This window comes from Podarcis pityusensis (genome assembly GCF_964106645.2).
Source record: "Podarcis pityusensis genome assembly, chromosome: 13".
Taxonomy (NCBI): domain Eukaryota; kingdom Metazoa; phylum Chordata; class Lepidosauria; order Squamata; family Lacertidae; genus Podarcis; species Podarcis pityusensis.
The window spans coordinates 52,391,928-52,418,807 of record NC_138038.1 but is presented as its reverse complement, the minus strand read 5'-3'; the positions used below and the strand labels follow the sequence as shown (position 1 = coordinate 52,418,807).

The 26,880-nt window shown below is 48.9% G+C and overlaps 1 protein-coding gene across 19 annotated transcripts in view; it reads right to left on the bottom strand.

Annotated features, from left to right (window-relative positions):
- DLG4 (discs large MAGUK scaffold protein 4) overlaps positions 1–26,880 on the bottom strand; it is a gene marked incomplete at its 5' end in the record, with an annotated part of 130,353 nt that overhangs the window by 21,811 nt on the left and 81,662 nt on the right. For 8 of the 19 annotated variants that reach the window (XM_080979686.1, XM_080979690.1, XM_080979693.1 and 5 more), the window contains 2 exons: positions 78–131; positions 25,499–25,663. In XM_080979686.1, coding sequence (XP_080835812.1) covers positions 78–131; positions 25,499–25,663 — 219 coding nt within the window. Of the gene's footprint in view, positions 1–77; positions 132–926; positions 1,011–14,503; positions 15,210–15,240; positions 15,346–25,498; positions 25,664–26,880 lie in introns of those variants that run through there. The other 11 variants (XM_080979692.1, XM_080979678.1, XM_080979681.1 and 8 more) reach the window with 6 other exon arrangements.

Sequence of the window (26,880 nt, the reverse complement as noted above, 5' to 3'; positions counted from 1 at the left end):
GTGTTTTGGAATATGTTAAAAGTGTGAAAGGTTGTGGGGAGGGGGAAAGAAAAGGAAGAATTCATCCAGTAACTCACATAAGCTGGTGCTTCTAAGGTATCTGTGTTGACAATTACCGGTGGGGAGTTGGCCTAGGAAGAGAAACAGACAGAAAAGAATGATATGGACAACTGTCCCTAAAGCAATATGGTCCCTAATTGTGGTTGTGGGGCTGTTTCACACAGGTAGGAGAGGCCATAGGTAGCAAATTGAGGGTGGAGGCCGAAGCTCCCAAAACCCTCAACCTGCCTTTTGCTTGGCTTGCAGACAGCAGAAGCCCTTGGTGAGGCTTTGAAACCACACCCCAAAGATGGCTGTTATCTTCGAAGGTTTTAAGCTGAAAGATGAACCTTCTTCCCCTGCCCCTAAATTTGTGCTCTTTCTTCCACACCACTGTGGTTTGGCAAAACTCCTGGGTCATTTCAGTGCGGCTTAGGGAAGGAGAATGAGTTTTGCTGGCAGACATGAAGAACTTGCATGACTGTTCTCAGCCAGAATAGCTTGCTGTGAATTTTTAAAAATCCCTTTAAACTCCTTCCACCCTGCTAGCATATGAAAACCCCAAATAAGCCAGGCAGCACCCGAACATTTTCTGTATGGATAACCAAATCCACTTTGAATTACAGACTGAAAAATTGAGTTCCACCAACACCACACACACAAACACACATTTCACCCTCACAGTTTCATTTCCGTATATTTTAATGCATAGATAACAGCAGAAAAGGTAGGGGCTAAAATTATGCATTTAAGGACAGCTAGCTGGATGAGCTGGGGTGAAACCGAGGTCACCAGATATCTGGTGAAAAGAGATCCAAAATCCACAAATCACCATTTCAAATTTTGACATTAGGGGGCAGTGTGCTTCTAGGAGGAGACTGGCTTACCTCCTGGCTCTGAAAAGGGTATTTCTGACCCCCCAAACCAGGAGTGTTAAAATGCCCAAGAAGGACCCAACCTCTCTCCCCCACCCCCATCCTCTTTCATTCTCTTTTCCTCTCTCCCCACCACCCAAAGAATGATTCCTCCACCTCCACTGTCCGCTGCTGACTACGGTAACCACGGCAATGCCATGGAAACAGCATCTGCCTCAGGGGGAGAAGGTTACTGTGGCAACGCGGGTTTCGCCATAGTTCAGGATGTTCTGGGGTGGGACTAGCACCCACCCCAATCAACCCCACACCCCATTCCTAGTGGTGGGAATGTGGGGTGGGTGTTTATTCACAGGGGATATTTGAAGTAATGTGTTTCCTTGGCCTTTACGCATCAGAACAACTCCACTTGAGGCTGCATAGCACAACCGCTTGCATTAAAAAAATCAAGAAATATATTTAAGATTGGCAGGGGGTGGAGAAACCAATTTTGGGGGTGAGCATGGGGTTTATTGTTATTATGGTCCACATTTACAGAGAGAGGAAATAGCTAAGGCTTTTAATAACAGCATCCAATTTTTATATATAGATTTCATCGCCAGCTCTAGGCTAGGGGTTGTAGGATGGGCTGTCCTCCAATTTGATTGCCAGGGGTGTGTTTGTGTGTGGAGGGAGAGAATCCCAGAGCAAAAGTTTCATTGCATAGCTGATCAGGGGTATGCCTGAAATTCAAGAAAGGTGCAACAAGAGTCTTCATGGTTTCATTTCTGCAATTTGTGGAAATCAGGATGGGTGTGGTAGTGTCTGCGCTGAGGACCAGCAGAAGATTTAAGAAGAGTAGAGAAGCCCTCGTGATCCCCTCGCAGTCGCCAAAAGGCACCTAGCATCTGATCCTAGGAACACTATACATTGCCACCATGACTGACAGCCACTGATAGCAAGAATTCCCTGTGAAACCCTTAGCAAGACATTATGAAGCTGCAGTATGCACAAGGCAAAGACGTGACTAAGATTGATTTATTTACTCATCGTGAGAGCTAGAAACTTATTTGAATGTAAAAACCACACCCACAGAACTCTGAGACCCTGAACTTGTAAAAGAGGCTGTTTGTGTATCTGGGTATTGCATCTGGACAGATATCTACATTTTTTAACATGGTTGGTGTTGGTTTGCTTTTTAGGGTACCCTAAAAGCTGACCCCCCAAAAAACACACAAATGGGGCCAGGACTGCAGTACCGCAAAGACCACCTCTTCTTGTGATGATCACCTGAGGCCCTTCTTTGGGTGCCTCCCCCACAAGAGGAGTCACAAGGGTGGAAGCAAAGGAACTGGCCTTTTATGCAGTGGCTCCCCGTTTGTGGAATGCTCTCCCCAAGAAGGCTCGCCTGGTGCCTTCATTACATATCTTTAGGCACCAAGCGAAAACATTTCTCTCCAACCAGATAAATGTTTGGCTGATTAACATTCTATGGCCTTCCAAATGTGGGAGGGGGGTATTGGTTTGTTTTGCTTTTGTTTCATTATGTATTTTGCATTTTATGTTGTGAACCACCCTCTGATCTTCAGATGAAGGGCGGTAAACAAATAATAATAATAATAATAATAATAATAATAATAATAATAATTAATAATAATAATATGCCCCGTGACTAGTTGCAAATGGGATAAAGGTTCAAGGCTGTTCCACTGCAGCAATTGTTTATTTTTATTCCATTCCTCCTTGTGTGTCCCAGCTGCTCCAAAAAGCCTGAAATATTCAACTCAGTGTGGGGGGTAGGGGCAAGATGAGCAGCTGAGGGAAAGAGGGTGGGCAAAGTCCTGGGGGCTAGGGATGGCAAAGCCACTCACCTGTCCTAGGTTGAAGCCCTCCTCTTCTAAGGCCTGGCTCCCTAAACTGAAGCTTCTCAATCTAAAAAGATGACAGGCTCTCTCCTCTCTCCATCAGTCAAACAACGCTTGCCCTTTTGCTGGCTCAGGTCCTCTCCCCCCCCCCCCCACCGCTGACTGCCAGTTCTCTTCCTCCACGCTTGACTGCAATCGGGTTTCCCTGGCACATTTTAATCTCAGGCTCTTCAAATTTTCATGACCCCCAATGCTCAGCCAGCAAGGCATCCTGGGAAACGGGCACACTTAACTAAGAGGCGCATGCTCGCACGTGTACACACACACCACACACACACACCACTCACACACACATTGCTCTCTCACCCTAAGCCCCCACTTTCTCACAAATTTCCTGGGGAGACCCTCCATTCATCCACCAGGCAAGCAATGAGGGCATCTGCAGGAATTTTTCTGGTGGGTGAGAGGGACATATATACCACTTATATATAACTAGCGTCAGAGAACAGGTCTATAGTTTCTTGTATACGTACTGATCAAGGGGGTAGCCAAAGCCTGAGCCCCAGAAGGATACACAAAGTTGGTTTACACCTTGGTCCTTTCCACCAGCAGCTGAGGAAAAACAACAACCCTACGTTTTTTTCCTCTGGATCCCTTCACTCCCTCCAGCCCTTAATTAATTGCATTGCTGCTACAAATCAACAATTAATCACACTGCTGGTACAATCAACTTCACAGCATGCCCTCCCTGGAGGAAAAAAAACTTTAAAACCCCAGTCTGTCAGGATGCGGATGCCAGACTACACTGCAAGGTTATTGTACATTACTCCAAGTCTGTCCTTGTTGTTGTTGTCCCCACCCAGCAAAATGGGTGCAACATACCGGCTGACTGTGCCAGACTCAGGTACCATTCAGCCCTGCCCTCTGCAATAATGGTGTAATAACGATGGATAGTTTTTACACGCTTTCAAACCTGGGGGTGGGGTTGCCATATGGGTGGGGGGTGTTATGAAGTAAGACCTGGAGCCAACTCCTGTCCTTGTGGCTATCTTTCTATCGTTTTTGTGAAGACTGCAGTTGAATTAATTCTTGGATTTCTGAATGGTTTTAAATGAAACACAAATCTCCTCTCCACCAGAGGGAAGAAGGTGGGGGAAAAGCTTGGGAAACGAACCATGAAGTTGATGGGGTGCATCACTTCTAACCTTCTTTTTGACTAATGGGCTAGCTCTGGCTTTCCCAAATGTCAGTCACTGCTATGACTTGCATTGCTGGTTAAGCACTATAAGGTGGGGGTGGGCCAGTTTCTCACAAGGCAATTGGGCAGAATGGCACTTTCACATTTTGCAAAGACCTAGAGGTTGAAAGGGCCAGGGGGAAAGACATTTAGCAGGGCAGGGGAATAATTAGGAACTATGAACCTCAGAAATAATGGTCCTGGGCATGTACAGAGCGCAGTTCCTTTACCAGTGAGGAATCTCTTCACTGAATAAGAGGATTCCACAGGACAAAAGCATTCTGTGGCAAGGCTTCTTTTTATTGCTTATTGCTAAAATATTCACTTGATTTACTTCCTTGTTATGATTCCTAATAATGGTGACTGGTGATTTCTAAATACTGATTATTTCTTTACTTTATGTCATTTACATTCCTGCAAATTTGGGTTGGGGTCAGTGGCAATTTTATAAGATTATCAACAAACGCAGATGTTTGAGGAACCCTGACCTAAACCAAGAGACTCCTGGCAGCTGGTTCAGTTGCATCCTGAACTGCTTACACTCCACTCCTTGTCCAGGGAATCCAGGATCCAGGCCCCATCACCCTTTCCCCATTTGACTGCTTTTTGCAGAACAGAAGCTTCTGTCAAAGAAGAGAAAATATAGATTTTTAAAAAAAATTAAAAGGAAGAGGCAATTTTTAAAAATGATTTGCTCCAAGTGGAGAGTGAAGCTTAGTGAGTTGATGAGGAAAGAATAGGTGGTCGCTGAGAGCAAACCCCCTGGGTTTTCTCCCCACCTTGAGGAGGGGTGGAACCAGGTGGGGGAATTTGAAGCCAGTTGAAATAATTAGGGTGTTGCAGGCTAGATGTAAGGAATTCCGGGGCCCTGGGCTCCTGGGACCCTCTGGGAAGGAAAGTGGCTGTGTCTAGCAGGTGAGGGCAGAGAGGATGCCAGGACGTCTGGGTCCCCTTGGGGCCTGTGGCATTACAGGAGGAGTGGGAGGAAGGAGGGGGGAACTTCCTGTACTGTGGGCTCTGCCAGGTTGGCAGCTGCATGTGGGTGGCTGGGTAGAGGGAACTGTGTGGGAGAAGGCTTGTGGAAGAGCTGGAAATGTTCACACACGTGTGTGTGTGTGTGTGTGTGTGTGTGTGGCGTTGGATGATCTTTGCATGTGTTTGTCTCAGAGCATTAATGGCGTACATGTGCATGAATCTGCGAGTGTTAGGAGAGGGGGAGAGAGAGAGAGGCTATGGCGTGGGGTTGAGCACAGTGATGCATGTTTGCAACAAGCGTCTGTGCTGGAGAGGGCAACGTGTGTGTGCATTTAGCTGCAGCTTGCTCAATTTGTATACAAGTGAGAGAGAAGGAGAGAGAGAGAGAGAAAGAGAGAGAGAGAGAGAGAGGGGGGGGGGGGGCTGTATTCAGCAGTGCAGTTAGGTAATTTTAGACTTAATGGTACATAAGGAAACTGCCTTGTGTGGAGCCAGACCATTGGAGTCCATCTAGCCTACATTGAGTGGCAAAGTCTCTCCAGAATTTCACGAAGAGCTTCTCTAACCCATACCCAAAGATGATGATAATAATAAAAATACTTTTATTATTTGTACCCCACCCATCTTACTGGGCTGCCCCAGCCACTCTGGGCAGCTTCCAACATATATAAAAACATAATGAAACATTAAACATTTTTTTAAAACTTCCTGAATATGCCATCAAGATTGAACTTGGGACCCCTTGCGTGCCGAACAGATGCTCTGCCACTGAGCTAAGGCGCTTCCCCTCCAGAAGCGTGCACTTTGGCTTGCTTTAATGACTACAGAACATGTCTAGTGAAGCTTGAGTCAGACCACCTGGTCAATCAAACTCTGCACTGTCTGCTCTGACTGGCAGCAACTCTCCACGATTTCAGATGGGGAACATTCCCAGCCTAACCTGGTATGCTAGCAATCCAACCTTGGATCCACTGCATGCAAAAGTGAGGCACCACCTCCTTTAGGTGATGATATGCAGTAACTTCAACATGTGATATGGAAACCTGCACTGCTCATTCTGCTCCATGGGGCCCTGGACTTCTGACCCCAAAGCCCCACCTTAATAGCACCACCATATGCATTTATGTGACAAGACATCTGCATTTTCGCTATGTTTAATTTCCTCCAAGAAGCCCAAGGTGGCAAACACGGTTCTCATTTTATCCTCACAACTATCCTGTGAGGTAGGCTGAACTGAGAGGCAGTGACTGGCCCAAGGTCACCCAGTGAGCTTCATGTGGCTGAATGGGGGATTTGAACCCTGGTCTCCTAGGTCCTAGCCTGATAACGCACTAACCGCTACACCACACTGGCCCACATTGAAATGTATGTCACGCAGCAAGTATGTCTGATCACCTATGTCATGAAAGGGGGGTTATCTACAAAATGCAGCGAGCTCCCCAATCAAGCTGCACAGATGGAGAATCTGGCACCGGGAACAGAGCTCTTTAACTCTGAAATTACAGGTTTCTTTTCTTTTTTTAAAAAAGCAAGTTCCTAGCCCCTAAGAATAGGTTTCTTTGCTACATCTGAAAACTTGGGGGCTGAGGAGGATCGGGGGGGGGGGTCTGAGAACACTTCAGCACCTTGGATAGCACTTTGCTCCTTCCCATGATCTGCAGTAATAGAATAAATTATGCACAAACATGCACACACAGACTTAATCGGCATACATTATACAGGACATTTAGCTGTGAATGGCGCAGAATAACGCAGAGACGGAAGATACGCAGTCTTGGATACCAGGGTACTGCTGATGTTGAACTGTCTACAGTGTGTGTGTATGTGGGTTCAGGAATGTAGACATCTAAACAGACACAAACAATCCACATGCAAAACCAGGAGACACATAAGCCACAAAACAGGAAGCCCACAGGTGTTTGGCTCATACAAGGAGCATGCAAATGGCACAGATCCTCAAGCAAAGCACGGCCCCCAGGGCATTGAACATGAAATACACATCGCCTGTAAATTACTGCAACCAGGCAACACAGCACACACTTACTCCAAAGAAGAGTTGCGGTGCTGCACAAGAGGCCACGTCTCCCTGCTCCACACCAGCACACGATCAGTGACGCACACTGCACCAGCACAGCACACTGGGCCACAAGGTGCACTACAAACGCATGGCCCTGAGAACGAGAGGCATTGTGTGGCTCCCCGACCGACAGCTGCAAAGAGGCTGAGCGCACAAGAGGCTAAGAACGCCCACACACACAGTCCCAAGGAACACCGGCCATGCCACAAGAAGCTGCGGGCACAGAGCTGAACAAACATGGTGGCGATATCAGGAGAAGATGGCGTCAACACAAGGACACCTAGGTCTCCAAAGCTCTGTGTACAGGAATCTTGTCCATCCCTAAGTCACACACGCCTGCGAGGCCTATGCTGCAAATCTTATATCAACCTTCACTGCTGCCCAGCTTTTTTGGGGACTATGAATCCCATCAGCCCTGGCCAGCACAGTTTGAAGATTTGTTTTCATGAATCTCAGGGTGAGGAGAGAGATGAGCTATGCTAGATATTATGTATAAGCGGAGGCTGTGCTGGATGTCACATGTAGGCCAAGACTAGGAAGTGCAAAGCATACTAGTATTGCTCTCCAGATGTTGCAAGACTACAACTCCCATCACCCCTGATTATCCCTGCTGTAGAGTGACAAAAGAAGGGCTAAAGGGCATTTAAGGCAACCTGCTGGCTGAAGCTGATGGGAGTTGTGGTCCAAAGCAAAAGGAGAATGCTGTCTCAAGCAAAAAATAAAAAATAAAATCAGTTTGGTCTAGATCCTCTGGAAGGGATAAACCTGTATCTAATTAATACCACTTTCAACCTGCAAATGGGGAGTTTCACAACTGAATATTCTGAATATTTCACAACAGAAAGTTCCTGCTGTGTAAAGGTAACTTGCATCTTAGGGGAAGGCTATGCTGGAATACTTTTCCCTGACATGCTAAGCTTCTGCATGCAGGGATTTGCTGATAGGTTTGTTTGTTTTTACACAGAGGCGTTCAGCTGCATGTGAGATGCCGCACACAGTTTAACCATCTCCCTGAGAACTGGAAGCTTAGATGCAGCACTCTCTGCAGCTCACAGATGCGCATGATATATATATAATTGGAGGATGCACCAGCACAAGATAACCAGCCTCTTAGGGAAGGGCTACGCTGGAACCCTTCTCCCTGACACACTAAGTTTCTACATGCCAGGATTTGCTGTTATTTGTCTACACAGAGAAGTTTTCTACTGTGTTTGAGATGCCACTGGTGACACACAGGTTAGCCACACACACACAAAGATATACCAGGAGGGTGCACCAGCACAACACACAGACGGTACACGCATATATTATAGTTCAATTACACCAACAGCTTAAAAGTACCAGAAGAGAAAAGAGATTTAATGCCTCTTAATGCAGACCACAGGAGCTAATCACAATGAAGTCAGTATTGAGGTCAGCGGTGGGTGAAGGAAACCCCTTTATGTAAAAAAAAAAACCTGCCCAAGGAACTGACAAAAAGCCATATAGATATCCCTGGCAGTTACCTTCAGCTGACCAGAACCATTAACCATTCTACGGTCAATACCCACAGCCTTTAATCCTCACATTCAATTTCTCTTTTTTAAAAAATGAAAGTAGGTAAAAGCCAGCCAGAAATCCCTTCTCACCTCACCTGTACATTCCCGAAGATGGACGGGGAGCTCTGCAGCGTCACAGGAGAAAAAGCATTCTGAACATGCTCAGAAGTATCCTACTGTGCAATCACATTTTCTAGGGCTTTCATTTTAAAACCAGGGCAGGCAGGAAGAGAGCAAACAGGGGGAATCAGGGCTGCAGGGTCTGCCATGCGGAAGGAAAGCTGACCATGTGGAGATCAGGGGCAGGGCGGCTGACACCCTTCCCCCCATGTGGCTGTGCTTTTTGGGCCACGGGAAGGCCCAGATTTTAAGGAGTTACATCACTCTCGCAGCATCCAAGGTCGGAGAAGAAAACTCAAGAGGGACCTTTCGTTCCCAGCCTCCTCTCCCCCTCTCCCCGGCTGCACCGCCCTCTAGAAACACCGCCCCCTGGATCTCCTGGGGGTGTATTTTTAAAAAGTCTTTCTGCCCGCAACCCACTTTTTCCTTCTTCGGAGAGGAGAACAGCAGGGAGGGGTGGGGAGGCAGTAAATCCGCTTCGCTCCAAACGGAGCCTTGGCATGAATTATTTACAGCTGCTAATGAGGGCTGCCTTGTTCTGTTCTGAAGACATGACAAGTTTCATTTCATTTCATTAACTTTCTTTTTTTAAAATGGTAGCCTCCCCCCCCCTCTGGTTACCCCTCCACCCACCCGTCTATGCCAGCAGCAGCAGCTGCATCAAAAGCTTTGTATAAAACGGCTACCTCCACCCCAGAGGAGACCTGCGTGGCAGCTGCAGATTCTCTTACGAGGACCCAACGTAAAGTGGATTGGGAAAGGGTTTTTTTCTTATTTTCTCCCGGCACTAGAACTTGTGGACATCCAACGAGGCTGAACGCTGGAAGATTTGGGACAGATAAAAGGAAGTCTTTCTTCGTGCAACGCATGGTAAAAACTGCGGAACTCACTCATGCAGTAGGCAGTGGTGGTCACCAACCTTTAAAAGAGGATTGGACACAAAAGCTCTGCTCTGGAGGAAGCCACACTTTTGAATACCAGTTGCTGGAAACCACAGGAGGGTTCAAATCCTGCTTCCAGGTTTCCCATGGGCATCTGGCTGGCCAGTGTGAGAACAAGACGCTGGACTAGATGGCCACTGGCCTGATCCAGCAGGATTAACTTACTGAACAAATAAATCCAAAGCCTTCTGCTCTCACCTCTGAAATGTTGCATATCAGAATTCCAAATAAACCAACACTCCAGCACTGACTGTCACTAAAGTTCTAGTTCTCATTAAGGCAGCTAGTCAACTTCAGTCTCAGCATCTGGTTCTCATGATGGTAAGTCCTTGCATGATGGCTCCTTTGTCCCAAAAAATAAAAACCAGAAAAATAGGCAGGAATTCTCCCCCTCCCTGCCCAACGTCATTTTTCTGCGAAGGGACTTTGAGGAGACAGAGGTATAGCCCACACACAAGTTGACTGTCTCCAAGCAAACTATCATTCATTCATTCATTTGGTCACTTATGCTGCTGTTACTTATGCCACCTTTCCTCCAAGGCGCTTAGGATGGAATACAGCTCTGCTCCATTTTTATCCTCAAAAACAACCCTGTAAGGTAGGCTAGTAGGGTAAAAGAGAGAGAGAGCACACCTGGCCCAAGGTTGCTTTATGGCTGAGTGAGGAATGGAACCTACATCTCTCCAGTTCTAACTCGATACTATCCAGTGTTCCACGACATGGACACCCTTAAGATGTTCACAGACTACAGGCCCCACCAGCCCCAGCCTCAGGGTGGCCAAGGATGATGGGAGTTGAGACCCTTAGAGAAATAGTGAGTTTGTGTCGGAAACACACACAAAATCTTCAGCCACAACTTCCTGTACTAGGCCCTCATGGCTGCTTTCCTGTTCACAAATGTAACTGATGCAATCTCAGGAAAGGTATAAAGTAGGAATAACTGTGATTCATCTCTGAATGGAAGCCCTTCTGAGCCCTGAAGGGTCTCTGGCAGAGAGAGGGGGGAGAGCTTTTCCCCATCACCTCCTACTTGATGCTTTTATTATTCAAACAACAACAGCAACCCTGGAGATGCAGGGGATTTTTTTAGAAAAGCATCTCTTTATTAAGAAAATGGATAAACCGTTTGAACTAAAAAGCTCTCCAAACTACGTGCAGATAAAATTATAGGTAAAAATATAGCTGAAACCCACAAACCAGTTAAATATATATAAAGAACTACCACTGTTAAAACAAACAAACAAAATCAATTTATATTTATAAAAATATAAGTAACAGAATCATGGGTCCAGATTAAACCTTGGAATCAGTGTTCAAAACTCCCGTTGTTCTAGGCACATTTTGTGACAGGGAATTTCATTAGAGTGAGCAGTTTCTGAGCTCTGGGCGCAGTACTGCACCTAAGATTTCAGATTAAAACTGCAGAGTGGAAGGAAAGGAGGACCTTTTTCTGCCTCCCCACTTCCAGCTACACTCTGAAGAATGGAGAAGAGACCCTCTTAAGAATATTAGCGGGATAGGCAGGGGAAGGACTAGACCAAATGAAAAACGAACATAATATTTTAGCTGCCGTTCATTCGTTTTCAGCTTTGTATTCTTGTTATAAAAAAAGTGCGCCTAGACATTCTGTTGTTGTGCCCAGAACCTAGGTTTAAGGTGCCATTGAGCTCCTAGCTTTCATATCCCAGTTTCTAACACCGCTTGGAATATCAGAAGGTGCCTTATACAAAGTCAGAACCTCTCGTCCGTCCAGCGCAGCATTGCAAACTCTCATTGGCAGTAGCTCTTCAGGGTTTCAGACAGGGGACGTTCCCAGCCCATACTTGGAGACACTGCCGGGAACTGAACCTGGGACCTTCTGCATGCAAAGCAGCTGCTCTACCACTGAGCTACAGCCCCACCAGCACTGTAAGTGCAAAGCTCTAGGATACCAGTTTAAAAAGACATGGCTTCCTGTGAATATTTCCGGGAGCTGTGGTTTGTTAAGAGTGCTGAGAATGGGTATGAGACCTCTATTCCCCTCCCAAAGCTACAATCCTCAGCGTTCCCAGGGAAGTGGGATGGACGGTGAAGCCACTCTGGGATTTGTAGTTCTGTGAGCGGAACAGGGGTCTCCCAACAACTCTCGGCACCCTTCACAAAGTTTCCAGGATTTTGCGGGGGAAGCCATGACTGTTTAAAGAAGAATGACACTGCTTTAAAGGTATAGTGCAGAAGTAATAGGAATCTAAGAAGCTGCCTTATACTGAGTCAGACCCTTGGGGTCCATCTAAGGCTGTATAGTCTACGCTGACAAGCTGTGGCTCTCCAGAGTCTTGGGCAGGGGACCTTCATTCACAGCTCACCCAGGAAATGCCAAGAACTGAACCTGCAAGCAAGGCAGCTTATCTGCCAGAGTTCTGACCCCTCCTTCCTTCCACATTTCCCCAGTCCTCCGATTACTCTGCAATTGCCACAGGAGAGGGGAGCATTATCCACATGTCACAACATCAGCACCAGCTCTCAGACTCAGAAAGAGAACGTAGGGTTAGCTATCTAAAACAGGGTGGGGTGAGAGGTTGCATCCCGAACAAGGGTCTCCTATGTCAAGATGGCTGCATTTTAAAGTGGCATTCAGAGGGCACCAATACCCCCCCAAAAAACCCCTCACAGCTCTCCCTGCACCCCATAAACAAGCAGGTAGACCCCTGAATTCTGCTCAAGTCATGGGCAACAGTTGTGCCAAGGACCAAATTCCTAGCTCCAGCAGGCAAAAGGCCTCCTTTAAGGACGGCTGCCCTTCTCCCCCCACCGCACACACACATCTCCACAGAGCAGGCCTTCCGCAGCTGCGTCCATCCCCCTGCCAGGCAATGCAGCAATCCCAGGGAAGGTCTGCCAAGGCAAATTGGGGGCCTTTAATCTTCTAAATGCACCCTCCTTCGGGATCCAGAGCCGGCCCTGCCAGCTGGGCATGGAGGGATCTAGAAAAGGCCACGACAACAGGAGGCAATGCCGTTTCCAGAAGGAACATGGTGGTGCTGGCCGCTGCAGTCTTGCTAGGAGCCTTGGGGGGGGGGAAGCCTGGATAGGGAGGATCTAAATTAAGTTGGGATGGGGTGACACAACTGGCTGTAGTCCTGATAGGCAGGGTCAAGCTGGGGCAGCAGAGCCTAGTTTGGGGGGTGGCAGCCCAAGGATGAGTGTAGCACACAGGGATCAGACGCTAGGATTCATTCACCTTTTTTTTAACAACTGCAATGCTTCTACAAAAAGGGAATGGAGGGGAAGGGAAGGGTGGCTCTCTCTCCCCCCCCCCCTTTATTAAAAAGCAAAGCACATAAAAAACAAACTGAACTGATCAGGAACCCAAGTCATGAAAGTCCTTCTTCACTCTCCCATTCATAACTCAGGAAAATTTACAGTATAAACACTGACGCCATCTGTCTATAAAGCTGACGCACAACCTCCCCCCTCCCCTGCTCCCCCAACACACTCATATATATACACACACTGCTTACTTCACATAGATCCCAAAGGGAACTGAAAGGGCTGACAGCCCTCTAATCCTGACCCTCCAATATTCCTGGCCAAAGGACTACTCCCCACCCCCACCCCAAATCATCCACCCCTAGATAATTATCTAGGAGATGACCTGTGCTTTTCCTGGGGGTATCCCTTGCAACCCATCCACATCCAGTCAGACGCACATATAAATACCCTGCACCCCAATATTCTGTTGTCCAGGTCACAAATTTTCATCTTCTATCCTTTCCAGAAAAATCCCAGTCATGGTTAGTTTATTCACAGACCCTCACACCCCACTTTGAGTTCCAGATGAGATGGGCCTTCTGAAGAACATCTACAGCCCCTCCTGACCCACACCCCCAATGCCCTGACTATCATGAAGCCCCCTAACCCCACTATTTCAGCCCCTCTTAATCTCCTTGCATTCCAACTCAACCACAGGGACACCCCTCCAATACAGACTTTCCAGAACCCTAAGGCTCTGCTAAGACCCTCAAATGCTGCCCCACTCCTGACTTTTATCTCCTTCCCAGCCATCTTATCCTGCACCCCTGGGAATCCTTGTATCATTTATTAGTTGGGGGGGTTAAGGACAAGGCCATCTATGGGCCTGGGCCCAGAGCGAAGAGCCAGATGGGCTGAGAGGAAAAGGACGTTCTGCCTTGTGTCTGTTCCCACCCACCCACGCAGACAGAAAACCATTTGTTTACCACCATTACCCCAAAGCCACCCCCATCCCGCCCCATGGAGCTCAGACCTCCCAGAGAACCCAGGAGTCCGGGTTACCTCCCACTCACTCGCTGTCTTGCAACCCAATCAACCCCAGGAGAAAATAAAAAATTCACCTCCCCTCATTAGCCTTGGAGTCCTGGCTCCCTTCCCATAGGCATACCTCCCCCTCAGCCCCCCCCCAACCCAGGAGTCCTAGGTCCCACCATTGCCCCTTTTCACTGTCCTCTGAAGTCCCTATCATGTCACACCCTGTCTCTCCCCCTTGCGCCTAGAACTCTGTCTCCCCCCCCCCAAAAAAAGTACCCTGTTCCTTCCTCCAACCAATTTCTTACTTTCCCCCACCCCAAACTATCTGGCTTGTACACCCCCCCCAAAAAAATACAAGCTGCAGCCCTAGTGGCTTTGAACCATGCCCCACTTTTTAACCCCAAACTCCACAGAGACCCCTAACTCCACCCTTTCCCCTCCTCCAGCCCCCTCACTATTCCTCCCTGCTGCTGATACGCCCCTCCCAAGCAAAACTGAGATTTCTCTCCCTCCCCATGTTCACCCATCCCACCCACTCCAATGCCATGACAGGGGTGCTCCCCCTCCAGCCCGCTCCCCCCCCAAACCCCGTACCGTGAGCAGGTGCCTTTGCCTCTTCGCCTTCCGGACGTTGCTAATAAACCTTCGCCCCATTTTCTTGGCATACCACACGGACACAAACATGATGCCCCCTGGGGCGACGCTCCAGAGGGTGGCAGGAGGGTGGAGAAACAGGGAGAATGCCCCCTTCAAGTTCTTTGTATACCTCCCCCAATATTTTCCTTTTAAGACCACCTAAACTGGCAGAGCAAGACCAAAATATATTTTAGGGGACGGGGAAGGGGTTTTAAATTCACCAGGCAAATATTAGGGGAAAGGGGGCATTGTTCCCCCCTGTGCCCCCTTTCTCTCGGCTCCCCTCTGCCGGGATGCAGACCCGCCTCTCTCTCTGGATGGGGTGGGGGGCACAATGTCCCCCTCTGGCAGAAGGAGGTGGAAGGAGCAAGCAGGCTGCTTAGGACCCTGCCGTCCTCACCACCATCATCATGCCACCCTCACGCTCTCTGCCTCCTTCGCTTGCTCCCCGTCAGGTGGACGGAAAAGATGCAGGGAGGGAAGCCAAACAATCTCCCTCTCTCTGTGTGCTCAATGGGCCAGAAAGAATTCAATGAGAAGGGGGGGGGGGTGGAGAAGAAGAAAAAAGAGGGAGGGGGAAGGAGGAGGGGGAGGGAAGGAAAAGAAAAACAGGTGGAATAGGAAATTTCCACCGAGGGAGGAATAGATTTGGAGGCCAGCGGATGGATGGATGCCGGCGATCCCTCTCCGCTCACCTCTGGGGGGACCACCGATGGGCAAGGGGCCCGATCCACCCCGGCGAGAAAGCACTGTTTGCACCCCCTCCCTTCGGGGCTAAAGGCTGTTTGTGACTCCCAGCATCCCTGAGCTTCTCTCTGCCCCCCCCCCCCGTTCCACACACACACACACTCACGCAGACTGCCTCCCCCCTCTCTCCTTCGCTCGCAGCGGATGGCGAGGCAGACGGCTGCCCAGATGGAGCCGGGTTCGGGTTCTACGTGCCTGATGGGGCCAAGGAGGCACGGCGGCGAAGAAAGGAGGTTTTTCCCTCTGGAAAGGATGGAGTCTTGCTATTCCTGCCTTGCTAGAAGGCAATGATCCCCCGCTCTCTGGTCCCGGGTGGTTGGGCTCAGGTTTGGCTTTTGGAGCGGGGGGAGGGAGGGAAAGCTAGCGGGGTTGAGGGGCTCCATCCCTCTTGAGCATCCTTCATCAGGCAGGCAGAAAACGGGAAAGGGGGAGGCACCTGGACTTCCGGTGTGTGTTTTTGTGTATGTGTGTGTGTGTGTGTGTGTGTGTGTGTGGAGGTTGGGGGGCGGCGCTGGGGAAGGACGCCAGGACGCCTGGGTTCTCAAGAGAGCAGAGGAGGTTAGGGCAGAGGGGAGCAGGGAGGAGTTGGGGGAGAGCTGGGAGCTTGGGCTCTTAGGGAAGAGGGGGAGGCATATTATTATTATTCTAGGAGCAAGGTCTCCTGGATTCTTTGGGAAGGGAGAGCAAAGAGGCGAAAGGGCGAGGAGCAGGGAAAATCCGGTAATCTGGAGGAAGAACGGGGCACAATGGGTTAACAAAAGAGATGTTCCAGAACCCCGGGCGCCTTGTTTCTCTGGGGCAGTATGGGGTTGGAGAGAGCCCAACCCCAGGTTTTCCGGATACAAAGTGGAGTTCTGCTTAGATTAGGACACATGGGGAGGTGTGGGGGAGGGGATGGGGCAGAACTCCTGAGTCCTGGAACAGAACGAGACCATGTCCTTGTGGAGCTGCAGGTGTCATGAGCAGGCACCAGGTGGCGCCCTTATCACGCGGAAAGGAGGCACTTTGGGGTGCTAAGCGACAATGGGGCTTTTCCTGGAGGCAGGGAGAAAGGAAGAAGAATAAGGGGCAGAAGGTGAAGGAAGCGGGGGAAAAGAAGAGGCCTCCTAGTTATTAGGGGAAAGGGTTTTGAAGGGGCCAGACACCTGCTTAAAAAGTGCAGGGATGGCGGAAACCTCGCCGCAGTGAGCTTTGCACAACCACGGCAGGCTCTCACTGAGCCCCAACGATGCAGCTCTGCCGAAAAGACGCTGCTAAATATCCCTTGCTCAGGCCTGCAGCACAGCACCCCCTAGTGGCTCCTTCTCCCTCCTCCTCCTCACGCCCTCTATCAGCCCTTGGTCTGGCGCTCAGGTTAATTGGATTGGGAGGAGGCGGCTTGTGTCAGGACAGGCCTCTTAGGTCACCTCTCTGATGGGATTAGAAGCACCACAGCAGTCCCCTGCAGAAAGGTGAGGGCGGGTGATCCGATGAGCCCCAGGAGATCTGCGCCCACCACACCACATGCCAGGCCCGGCTCTGTCCCGGGAGGAACTCTCCCCACTCCAAAGAGAAGATGCGTTAGCAACCTTAAAAAATCACAATCCGACAGTTTAGGATAGGGCATGTGTTGAACTACCGTATTTTTTGCTCTATAAGACTCACTTTTTCCCTCCTAAAAAGTAAGGGGAAATGTGTGTGCGTCTTACGGAGCGAATGCAGGCTGCACCGCTATCCCAGAAGCCAGAACAGCAAGAGGGATTGCTGCTTTCACTGCGCAGCGATCCCTCTTGCTGTTCTGGCTTCTGAGATTCAGAATATATTTTTTTTCTAGTTTTGCTCCTCCACAAACTAGGTGCGTCTTGTGGTCTGGTGCGTCTTATGGAGCGGAAAATACGGTAAATAGTGCAGTGAGCTCCAGCCAACAGCTGTGGACACTGTGACTTTGGTGGGGAACCCACACGTCCAGGACCCCATGTTCCTATATTCTCTATAGGCCTCTTGAAGGGTCAAACAAGACAAGGGGTTTCTAAGGCTTAAAGCCAGCTGCAAGGACTAAATCAGGCCAGGGTTACAGTCCTGTGGGGTGGGGAAGGGAATACACACACACACACACACACACAGCCTTTATGTTGTTTCCATGGTTTAAAATGAAAGAAGCTGATATTGAGTCAGACCACTGGAGTCCATCTAGCTCAGAATTTCCCACTCTGACTGCCAGCAACGGCTCTCCAGGGTTTCAGATAGGGGGTCTCTCCTACCCCAACCCGGAGATGCTGTCGGGGATTGAACCTGGCACCTGCACGCGAAGCAGATGCTCTGTCACTGAGCTGCAGCCAAATCCCCTAAGAATAAAGCAAGATTCTAGCCCTCATCATTCAGAATGAAGGGCTGGAATAGAGAAGAACATGGGAAGCTAGGTCTGTCTAGCTCAGTCTTGTTTACACGGACTGGCAGTAGTGGCTCTCCAGAGATTCAGGCAGGGAGTCTCTCCCAACCCTACCTGGAGGTGACAATGGGGATTGAACCCAGGACCTTCTGCACACAAGGCAGCTGCTCTGTCACGGATCTTACAGCCCTCCCCACACCACCGCAAGGCTACCATGAGGCCCGCTTATTGGGGTGGCGTATGGTGAGGGCAGGGAGCCCCATTGCAACAAGATGAAGTGTGGATGAACCCCCCCCCCCCATCTCTTCTGACAAGTCATCCATGCTTGGCTCTCACACACACAGCTGTTAGGGGGTGGCTGAGCCCCATGGATTCTGCACCAGACCCAGATCTCCTTCACCTTCTCTCCTTTATAAACTTTTTTTTTAAAGAACCTTTGCTTACAGGGGAGCTGAGCCCCCAACAAAAGGTGAGACTCCAGCCCCTTAGTTTGCAGAGAGGGGCCAATACACAGAGTCCTGGGACCAGAGAATCTTATTTCCTTCAAATGTGTGTGATTGCATACATACATTTGAATTAGCAAATGCAAGTAATTTGTGCCATGGACCTGGGCTTAGAGTCTTTGAAAGACCTAGCAGCACTTCCTACCCTCACCCTGCCCCAAACCTCTTGGATTCTGGTGTATCCTCTTCCAACCTCCTGCAAGAAATTCTGCCCCACACCCAAGTGCCTCAGCTCCCGCTGGCCTCTGCTAGGAGGCTTCCTCTTCCTGCACCCAGAAGAGTTTGACTAACAAAAGGATCTTGAATTCTCCATTGAAGGTTTATTGGTTGCCATTATCATTACTAGAATTAATTTATTAATTGTCTTCTAACCCACCGTCTCAAAGCAATTTACATATAAGGGAATTAAAATCGTTCATAGTAAAGATTTATCCAGCTGTGAGAGACAGTTTTAGGGTTTTATACCACAACTAAAGGCATTATCGTGTCTGTAGGAAGTACAAAATCGGTATATTTTAGAGCAAGGGACAGGTTCTCGAAAAGTTCTACTCTGCCCCACTGCTCCCTGGGTCTGCTTGTGCCCAGTCACAAAATGGTGGTGCAAGGGGCAGAGTCAACCACAAAATGGCGACATCTGGAGAATAGGTACAATATAGGCTGGTAAACACTGATAGCATTTCCTGCGGCTGTCTAATCCCTCTGCGGAAATGGCTTAATTCTTTGGTGCAGCAGTTTCCTTGTGGCAGGGAGTTCCACAATCCAGCTAGAGACTTTAACTCTGGAGGCATTGGGGAAACAGCTTCCACATTTTAGGCACAATTTCCTGACCCTGAGTCTTTCAGACTGGGCATGCCTTCCCATTTAATCTGCATCTCATTTGATCGCACCAAAGGTTGGGGAAGCTGTGGACACATTACATTAAACACAATCCATATCTGTCCCGTACCTATCCTGTCATTTTTTGGAAATACTGCATTTTGACACATATCCCTCCAAACCATTTTCAATCTGAATTGAGAAAAGGACCTAGCTGAATTTTAAGAGAGTAACCAGTGCACAGTTGTAGAATGGAGGAATGGGACCCTGTGGCCTTCTAGACATTGCTGGTCTCCCACCTCCCAGCATCCCCAGAAGTCAGCATGGCCACGGGCCAGGGATGGTGGGAGCTAACAGTCCAACAACACGTGGGAAATCACAGGTTTGGCTTGAAAGGATCAGCATCTAATGGACCCTTTTTGGTTTTACACTTTCCCTCCCTGCCAGCTGACACCAGTGCTTATCAGCCATCGCTGCAGTTAACTTGCACCTTACTCCCATCCCGAAGTGCCTGTTTCTTTCATCGCTCATCCCTGCCCATTTTACTGTCATAAGAACATAACAGCATTAGAAGAGTCCTGCTGGATCAGGCCAATGGCCCGCCTAGTCCAACATCCTTTTCTCACAGTGGTCAGCCTGTGAGAAACTTGCAAGCGGGATCCAAGCACAAGAGTACTCTCCAGCTCCTGCAGTTTCCAGCGACTGGCATTCAGAAGCACAGTTACCTCCAACTGCGGAGGCAAAGCAGAACCGTCATGGCTAGTAGCCATCAACAGCGCTCTCTTCCACGAATTTGGGGATACGGTATAGGGGATTCACTCCATTCCTTTGATCATTGTGGTTGCCCTTTTCTTCCTCTTATAGCACCTTCCTTTTCTTATACCCTTCTTCTCTATTCCCAGTTTGGTATTACAGTAAGCCCACAATTTATGAGTTTGTTACGTTCCAGGGATCACACCTAAAGCCCAAACTGTGTATAGTCAAAACCCATTGAGTTCAATGGAGGGAGGGGGGGATTGCCAAAGTCATTTTTCCCGGAACCCCAACCCCTTTCCGCCTCTTTTTATTTTTAAATTTGCCACATGCATAAAGTCGAGGGTGAACAAGTTAAATGCACGCAAATTGTGGGCTGGCTCACTGTATTACTTTAAAAAAAAATAATTTACACTGTTATCTCTCTTCATCGTCCATCTTTGCCTGCTACAGATCCACTCTCACCTCATGCTCTAACTGTCCTCTCCCGTGCGCCTATGCGCTGTGCATGTGAGGAGCTGCTGCTGCTGCTGCTGCTGCTAGCGTCCCTCCTGTCAAAAGACTACTGCATGACCATGGGGCGGACTGCAGTGCAGAGGCTCAATGGTGGTGGCCTTTGACGCACAGTCTGAGAAATGTTGATTTTTGTGGATCTGCAAGGAGCAAGTTCTGCATATATGCTACATCAAGCAAAAATAAATAAATCTGGGTGTTATATAACCGGGGGGGGGGCTTTAAAATTTGCATACTTACTCCTACACCAACCTAAATTGGTCACAAGAACACCAGAATATGTATATAATACCTCTCTGTTCAGATATCTGTACTGGTTGCGCCCATTTGCTATGGGACCAAATTCAAGGTGTAACTACTATTATATAAAGCCTTTAACAGCTTGGGACCAGTATACTTGCAGGATCACCACACCCCATATATGCCCACTTGACTGATTTGATCAGTGGAACTGGCACTGCTACACATAACACCTGCTAAGCACTTGTAGAAAATCTATTTTTTAGCATGGCAGCACCCACACTTTGGAACTACCTGTCTATTGAGATGAGGCAGGTGCATTCGCTGTACTCTCTTCAGCACCGGCTTAAAACATTTTAGTTTAGGCAAGCCTATCCAGGGCCAGGCACCGAGAAGTTACACCTGTTTTATCTCCTGTTGATTTTAACTCATCTTTCCAGTGCTTTGATATGCTTGCTTTTAACTGCTTTTTTGCTGAGATTTTTAATGTTTTCACATTTTTGCAAACTGCTTAGAGGGTTGGTTGTTTTTCCTACAATCAAAAGGTATATAAATTTGGTTAAGTAAGTAAAATAATAATTGAGCCCTGCTGGATCAGATCTACTGAAGTATGAAGGTAACCCGAAAGGTACAATGCTTCTGAACACAGAGGATCCACCTAGCTACCATGATTACTGACCTACCCATCCACCATGTCCAAAAGAAGGTAACATTTCCTGTGCTATTAAAAAATATATATGCACACATACATTTTAGAATAAAAGGAGGGGAATACAAACTGACAAAGACCAGAAATTCATCCCTAGAAAGATGGGGGAGAGGGGATTCTGCAAGGCCTAGAGCAGCCATTTGATTAGATCTGTCAAGCGGTCCTTATTCACCCTTTGTCAAAAATTATTATTCCAATAATTCACAGGAAGGGGCCAGTTGTTAGAAAAATGGCCCTCTCCCAGCCTGTCTTCCCTCATTCCTCGTAAGGAAGGTAATTCATTGAATTGCACGCCAGTCCAGGCCCTAAATCAGCCAATGCACCAAAGCCCATACACAAACACCAGTTGAGAAGGAGGTTTCGATTAACCAGGATGCTCTCCTACACAAGTTTCACTGAACAGAAGATGCACACCAATTCACTTCTTCGAGAGTCCATCTTTCCCTTAAGCGTAAATTTCCCAGTACCACATTTCCCAGTACCACATTTCTCTCCTCAAATGTGTTTCCTGGCCTTGCACAGTTATGCCCCCACCTCTAGTCTGACCTCTCTCCCTCTCTCACACAGAAATGGTGCTGTACGTAAGCATTCTCTGACCTCTTCTTCCTCCTAGAGCAGTTATGGGAGCATTCTAGGGAGCACAAGACTGCGGTGAATGGGGATGGGGTCAAGCGGCAGGCTGAGTCTTTTATATCCTTACAGCATTTGATGTTGGGGGGAGAAAGCTCACTCACAACAGAGACAGGACCGCTTGTAAATTTTTGACAGTGTCAACCACACAGATGACACTATATAAATAATACACAGCAAGAGGGATGACAACGGTTTTTAAAACTGGTTAACTCGCCAGTATTTCAGCAGCAAATTAAATTTAAATATATTTGCATACCGCCTATCCCCAGTGGAAAAATCCCTGCCGAGGTTTTCAAGAGAGATGCCCATTATGTAACTGTAGATGTAACTTACAATTTCTGCCAACTCTGCACAAGCCATCTCAGCATCTTCTAATCCTGACTATGCCAACCTGGCGCCCTCCAGATGTTGTTGGGCTGCAACTACTGCCAGCCCCTGGGGCTGATGGGGAATTTCAGTCCATAACATGTTGGGTGAGGGTGGGCACCAGGCTGGCAAAAGCTGTTGTACTGGAATACAGTGAAGACTGAGTGAAACATCAACATGGCCCTGACAGTGACACAACCTTCAACAGCCCAAATCCCAGAGTTTTTGCTCTTTACTAAACTCAAGCTACCAGCATGAGTTTGTCCAAACTGTGGGAGGCAGTGGAAGACAGGAGTGCCTGGCGTGCTCTGGTCCAGGGGGTCACGAAGAGTTGGACACGACTAAACGACTCAACAACAACAACAAGAAGAAACCCATTGATTAAGTGGGGTGGGGAATGTCACCCAGTTAATCAGCTGGTGATTAGTCACACCAGACTGAAGTCTGCAGTCCTCAGAAAGAAGGACAATTTGCTGTATGGTTGCAACTTGCTGGCACATTTCCCCTGACTTAGCCTGTGCTGTTCCACATCAGAAACAGGAGTTTGGGTAGGAGAGGCGAAAATTATCCAATCCCAACATGCTCTCCTTTCAAGCATGGCAACGCTCACCAACCTTCTGCCCCTGTCCCATTCCATCCCTACCCACCCCCTTTGTACAACGGCACACTGTGCCACATCCCCTGCCCACCCCATGCTATCTTGAAAAGGTTCCACAGCGGATGGGGGTAATACATGTCTTCTTTTAGGTTCTTCAATGACATGGGCAATGTGGATATTTTAATACTGTCCTACCATACAGGGCTGTTGTGAAGAACAACCAGAGACCACTTCAAAGAGTAAAAGCAGCAGCAAGTAAGCAACAACCCAAGAAAACCCACACCACCCATCAGCAGCTTTAAAAGTGTTTCTAAAATGTTTTTCAAAACTTTGGAGAGAAAGAAATCCCGGTGCCAAAGGATGATAACAAACCGGCAATTTTCCCTGAGGAAAGCATTCTGCAACTAGGGCCCCACCCTCCTCTGAAAATCTTAACAAACAAGGAGGTGCATCTAGAGAACGGCAGCCCTTCCAGTATGCATAATACTCCTATTTATTACAACAATTGATCAAAAACCACCACTTCACTCTGCACAGCGCTGACTAATTAATTTCAGGATAATTGGCCTTTCTGGATTTGAACCCACCAACACTTAGGATGAATCACGTTCTGCAGGCCACACACCATCAGGCTTTGAAACAGGGTGGATCTGAGGTGTGAGGGGGGGTGAGGCCTTCCTCCAATTCTTCATTCCTCTCCTGTTCACCAAAATCACATGTGCTGCTGATTCACAGATTGTTTTGCCGGTCACCCTCCACTGTGAGGGGCTACTCCCTCACAACAACGTCCCACAAAAAAAACTTTTTGTCCAAGAGACAACTCCATATCCGTAACCCACACCCCACCCCGCCACCCATCGCAGCCCTCCCCACCACTTCTCACAATGATAAATACCTCTCAGTAGGGTAGAGCGGAGGCTACGTGTGATGTGAGGTTCTGGTGTCTCTGTGTGAGGGTCAGCTTCCAATATGGTGGATACAGAAGCCATGCACCACAGCAGACAAAGACACAGCAGGCACACAGACTAGGGCTTAGCCTGAGCCCAAGTAACATGCCACAAACCACAGAATTTAAATGCTGGTGTTATATCCTGGAGACAGGGTGGTACACATTCAGCAGTGTGAAGCTCACTGGGTGACACCTCAGGCCAGTCACTTATTTTGCTTATAGGGACCTGAAATTTAGACGGGTTCCAAAATTTGGCTATTGCTGAATTTGAAATAGCAAGCTTCTTTTCTGGGAAGGGTTGGTTGGTGCAGGTGTGAGTGTGTTTGTATTCTAGGGAGCAGCCGAGACACTGTCAAATGCCAATGGTGCTGAACGACAGGATCCTCGTGCAAATGCTTCAACACAGTGGGAGGAATGCCCAAGAGCCTGGCGGCTGGATCAGGCAAAGGGGGCCCATCCCGGTCTCACAGTGGCCAACCAGATGCCCATTATGGGAATCCCACAAGCAGCTCCTGAGATTCCCAGCAAGACCTGCTTAAATGAGTCTCGCACCCGTGCTCGTTTTAAGGAAGCAAAAAATAAAGAAACAAAGGTTTCCATTTCAGGGGAAGAGCTCCAGTCGAGGGAGCATGATCCTTTCAGGTCTAGCAAAGACACAAACCATAAGCTAATACGCCACGAACTCTCACAGTGATAAACGGACACACTAAAAAAAGCACCCTTGAATGTAGCACACGTGTAACTGTAGCATGCCCAAAAATATGCAAAGATGCCCAAGTTACACCCTGTACACTAAGATGTCACACCCACCAGCGCTTGTGAAAGACCACAAGTGCTTCAATGAACGTAGGCAGATGTCTCCAGTGCCACTGATGTTATGATAACAATATTCCTCCTGCCCAGGGAGCAAAGCACGCTTTCAAAAGCATTTTATATGCTCAGGCACACCCTGCTGTTCCAGAGATGCTTTATATTGTTAAGGAAGACCCGCAAAAAATGTGTCTATGTTTTAAAAAGTGATGTGTGGTGATGCACAGGGAAGGAAGCATTTGTGTCTCTTTCAGTCTTTCCCAACCTAGTGCCCTCCAGATGCTTGAACTACAACTCCCATGTGCTGTCTGGGGCCGATGGGAATTGTAGTCCAAAACAGCTGAAGGGTGCCAGGTTGGCACAGGTGATTCTATTTGCTAAGGCACTGGCACTCCCCCCTCCAGAAGCATACAGTTGGCGGCAAACACTCATTAGCTACCACATATTATAGGAAGGCACACACTCCTTCCAAGAGCTCCCTCCATACAGAGCAGCACACAGACACATTCGCAGTCATGACAACCCTGTGCTGAGTCACTGTGCTTTGAAAAAACAAAAGGGTTGTACAGTTGCACTTGCCGTGAAATACACACACACACATGTGCATGGAGAGCTTTACGTGGACGAATAACAACCCCACACAGAGAAGCGAAAACAGCGCCACACACTCCCTCACTCGCACACCTATCAAAACGCCAAAGTCTAAATCTTACCACCACCAAAAAATCACACATACGGCCTACTACAGAGACAGCAACAGCCAAACGCCACCTGACACACGAAACACACACATGCTGCCACGTGGACGGTGGTGTCCACGAGCTCCAGTGCAGGCCACAGGTGGGTGTGGGTGTGGCGGAGTGCGGGTGTGGCAGGGGTGGGCAGGGCCGGGTGTGGCAGGATGGTGTCCCCTCTCCTGGCCGGGGCACCCGCGCCCCCCCTTCCTACCTTCATGGGGGAGATGTGCGAGTGAGACACATAGCCGTGGACGCTCTCGATCTGGGACAGGTTCTTCTCCGCCACGTGGACCAGCTCAGGGGCCTTTACCTGGTTGGGGAGGTGGGCGGGGCTGTGCTCCAACGGGGGGCTGTCTTCATCTTGGTAACGATATTTCTGAAAGGGAAGAGGCAGAGCGTCAGTGCCACGGCACGCCATGGAAGCAGAACACTGCTGGGTCGGCATAACAGTGCCATGTCAGGATGCGCACCCAAGCCTCGTCACCTGAAACCGGGGCGGGGAGCAGCAGAGACCACTCTGCTCACTTGGCCCTGCGCCTCCCCTCCCAGAAGCCTTTGCAAAAGGAAGCAGCCACTGGCAGGCTTTCACCCCCTTTCTTTTGCCCTGTGCCCCTAAAGAGCTGTGTGGCAGGCTGAGATACAACAGGTACTGAACCCCTTGAGATGTGGGGATAGGAAAACTTTTACCTGTGCCCCTAACAGCTTCATGGCAGGGTAAAATCCACGGCAGACTACAGAATCCCTTGGGGAGACTTTTACCTGTACCCCTAAAGAGCTGCACACTGGCCTTGAGAATAATAGAATTGTAGGGACCACAAGGGTCATCTAGTCCAGCCCCCTGCAATGCAGGACTGTTTTTACCCAACGTGGGGCTTGGACCCACAACCCTGAGATTAGGAGTCTCATAATCTACAAACAAGGGAGGTGGGTGGCGCTGTGGGTTAAACCACAGAGCCTGGGACTTGCCGATCAGAAGGTCGGCGGTTCGAATCCCCGTGACGGGGTGAGCTTCCATTGCTCGGTCCCTGCTCCTGCCAACCTAGCAGTTCGAAAGCACGTCAAAGTGCAAGTAGATAAATAGGTACCACTCCGGCGGGAAAGTAAACGGCGTTTCCGTGCGCTGCTCTGGTTCGCCAGAAGCGGCTTAGTCATGCTGGCCACATGACCTGGAAGCTGTACGCCGGCTCCCTCGGCCAGTAAAGCGAGATGAGTGTCGCAACCCCAGAGTCAGTCACGACTGGACCTAACGGTCAGGGGTCCCTTTACCTTTACCTTTACCTTTAATCTACTGAGCTATGGTAGTGGGGCTTTTACCTGTTGAATCTCCATCTGCCATGCAGTTCAAGGCTTGGCAGAAGAGGCAGAAGGAGGCCACCTGCCCATCTGTCCTCCCTGTATTGTATTCCACCTTTACGGCTACCATTTCCTCTCCTGTACTAGCAGTGGCCAGTGCTTCAAGCAGCAGTCTCTCCCAGCTGTATTGGGCAGCTGAGCTTGGAACCTTCTGCATGGCAAGCAGATGCTTAGCCACTGAGTGACAGCCCTTCCCCCACGTTCTCATGGGCTGTTTGCCATGCATCCCATCCCCAATAA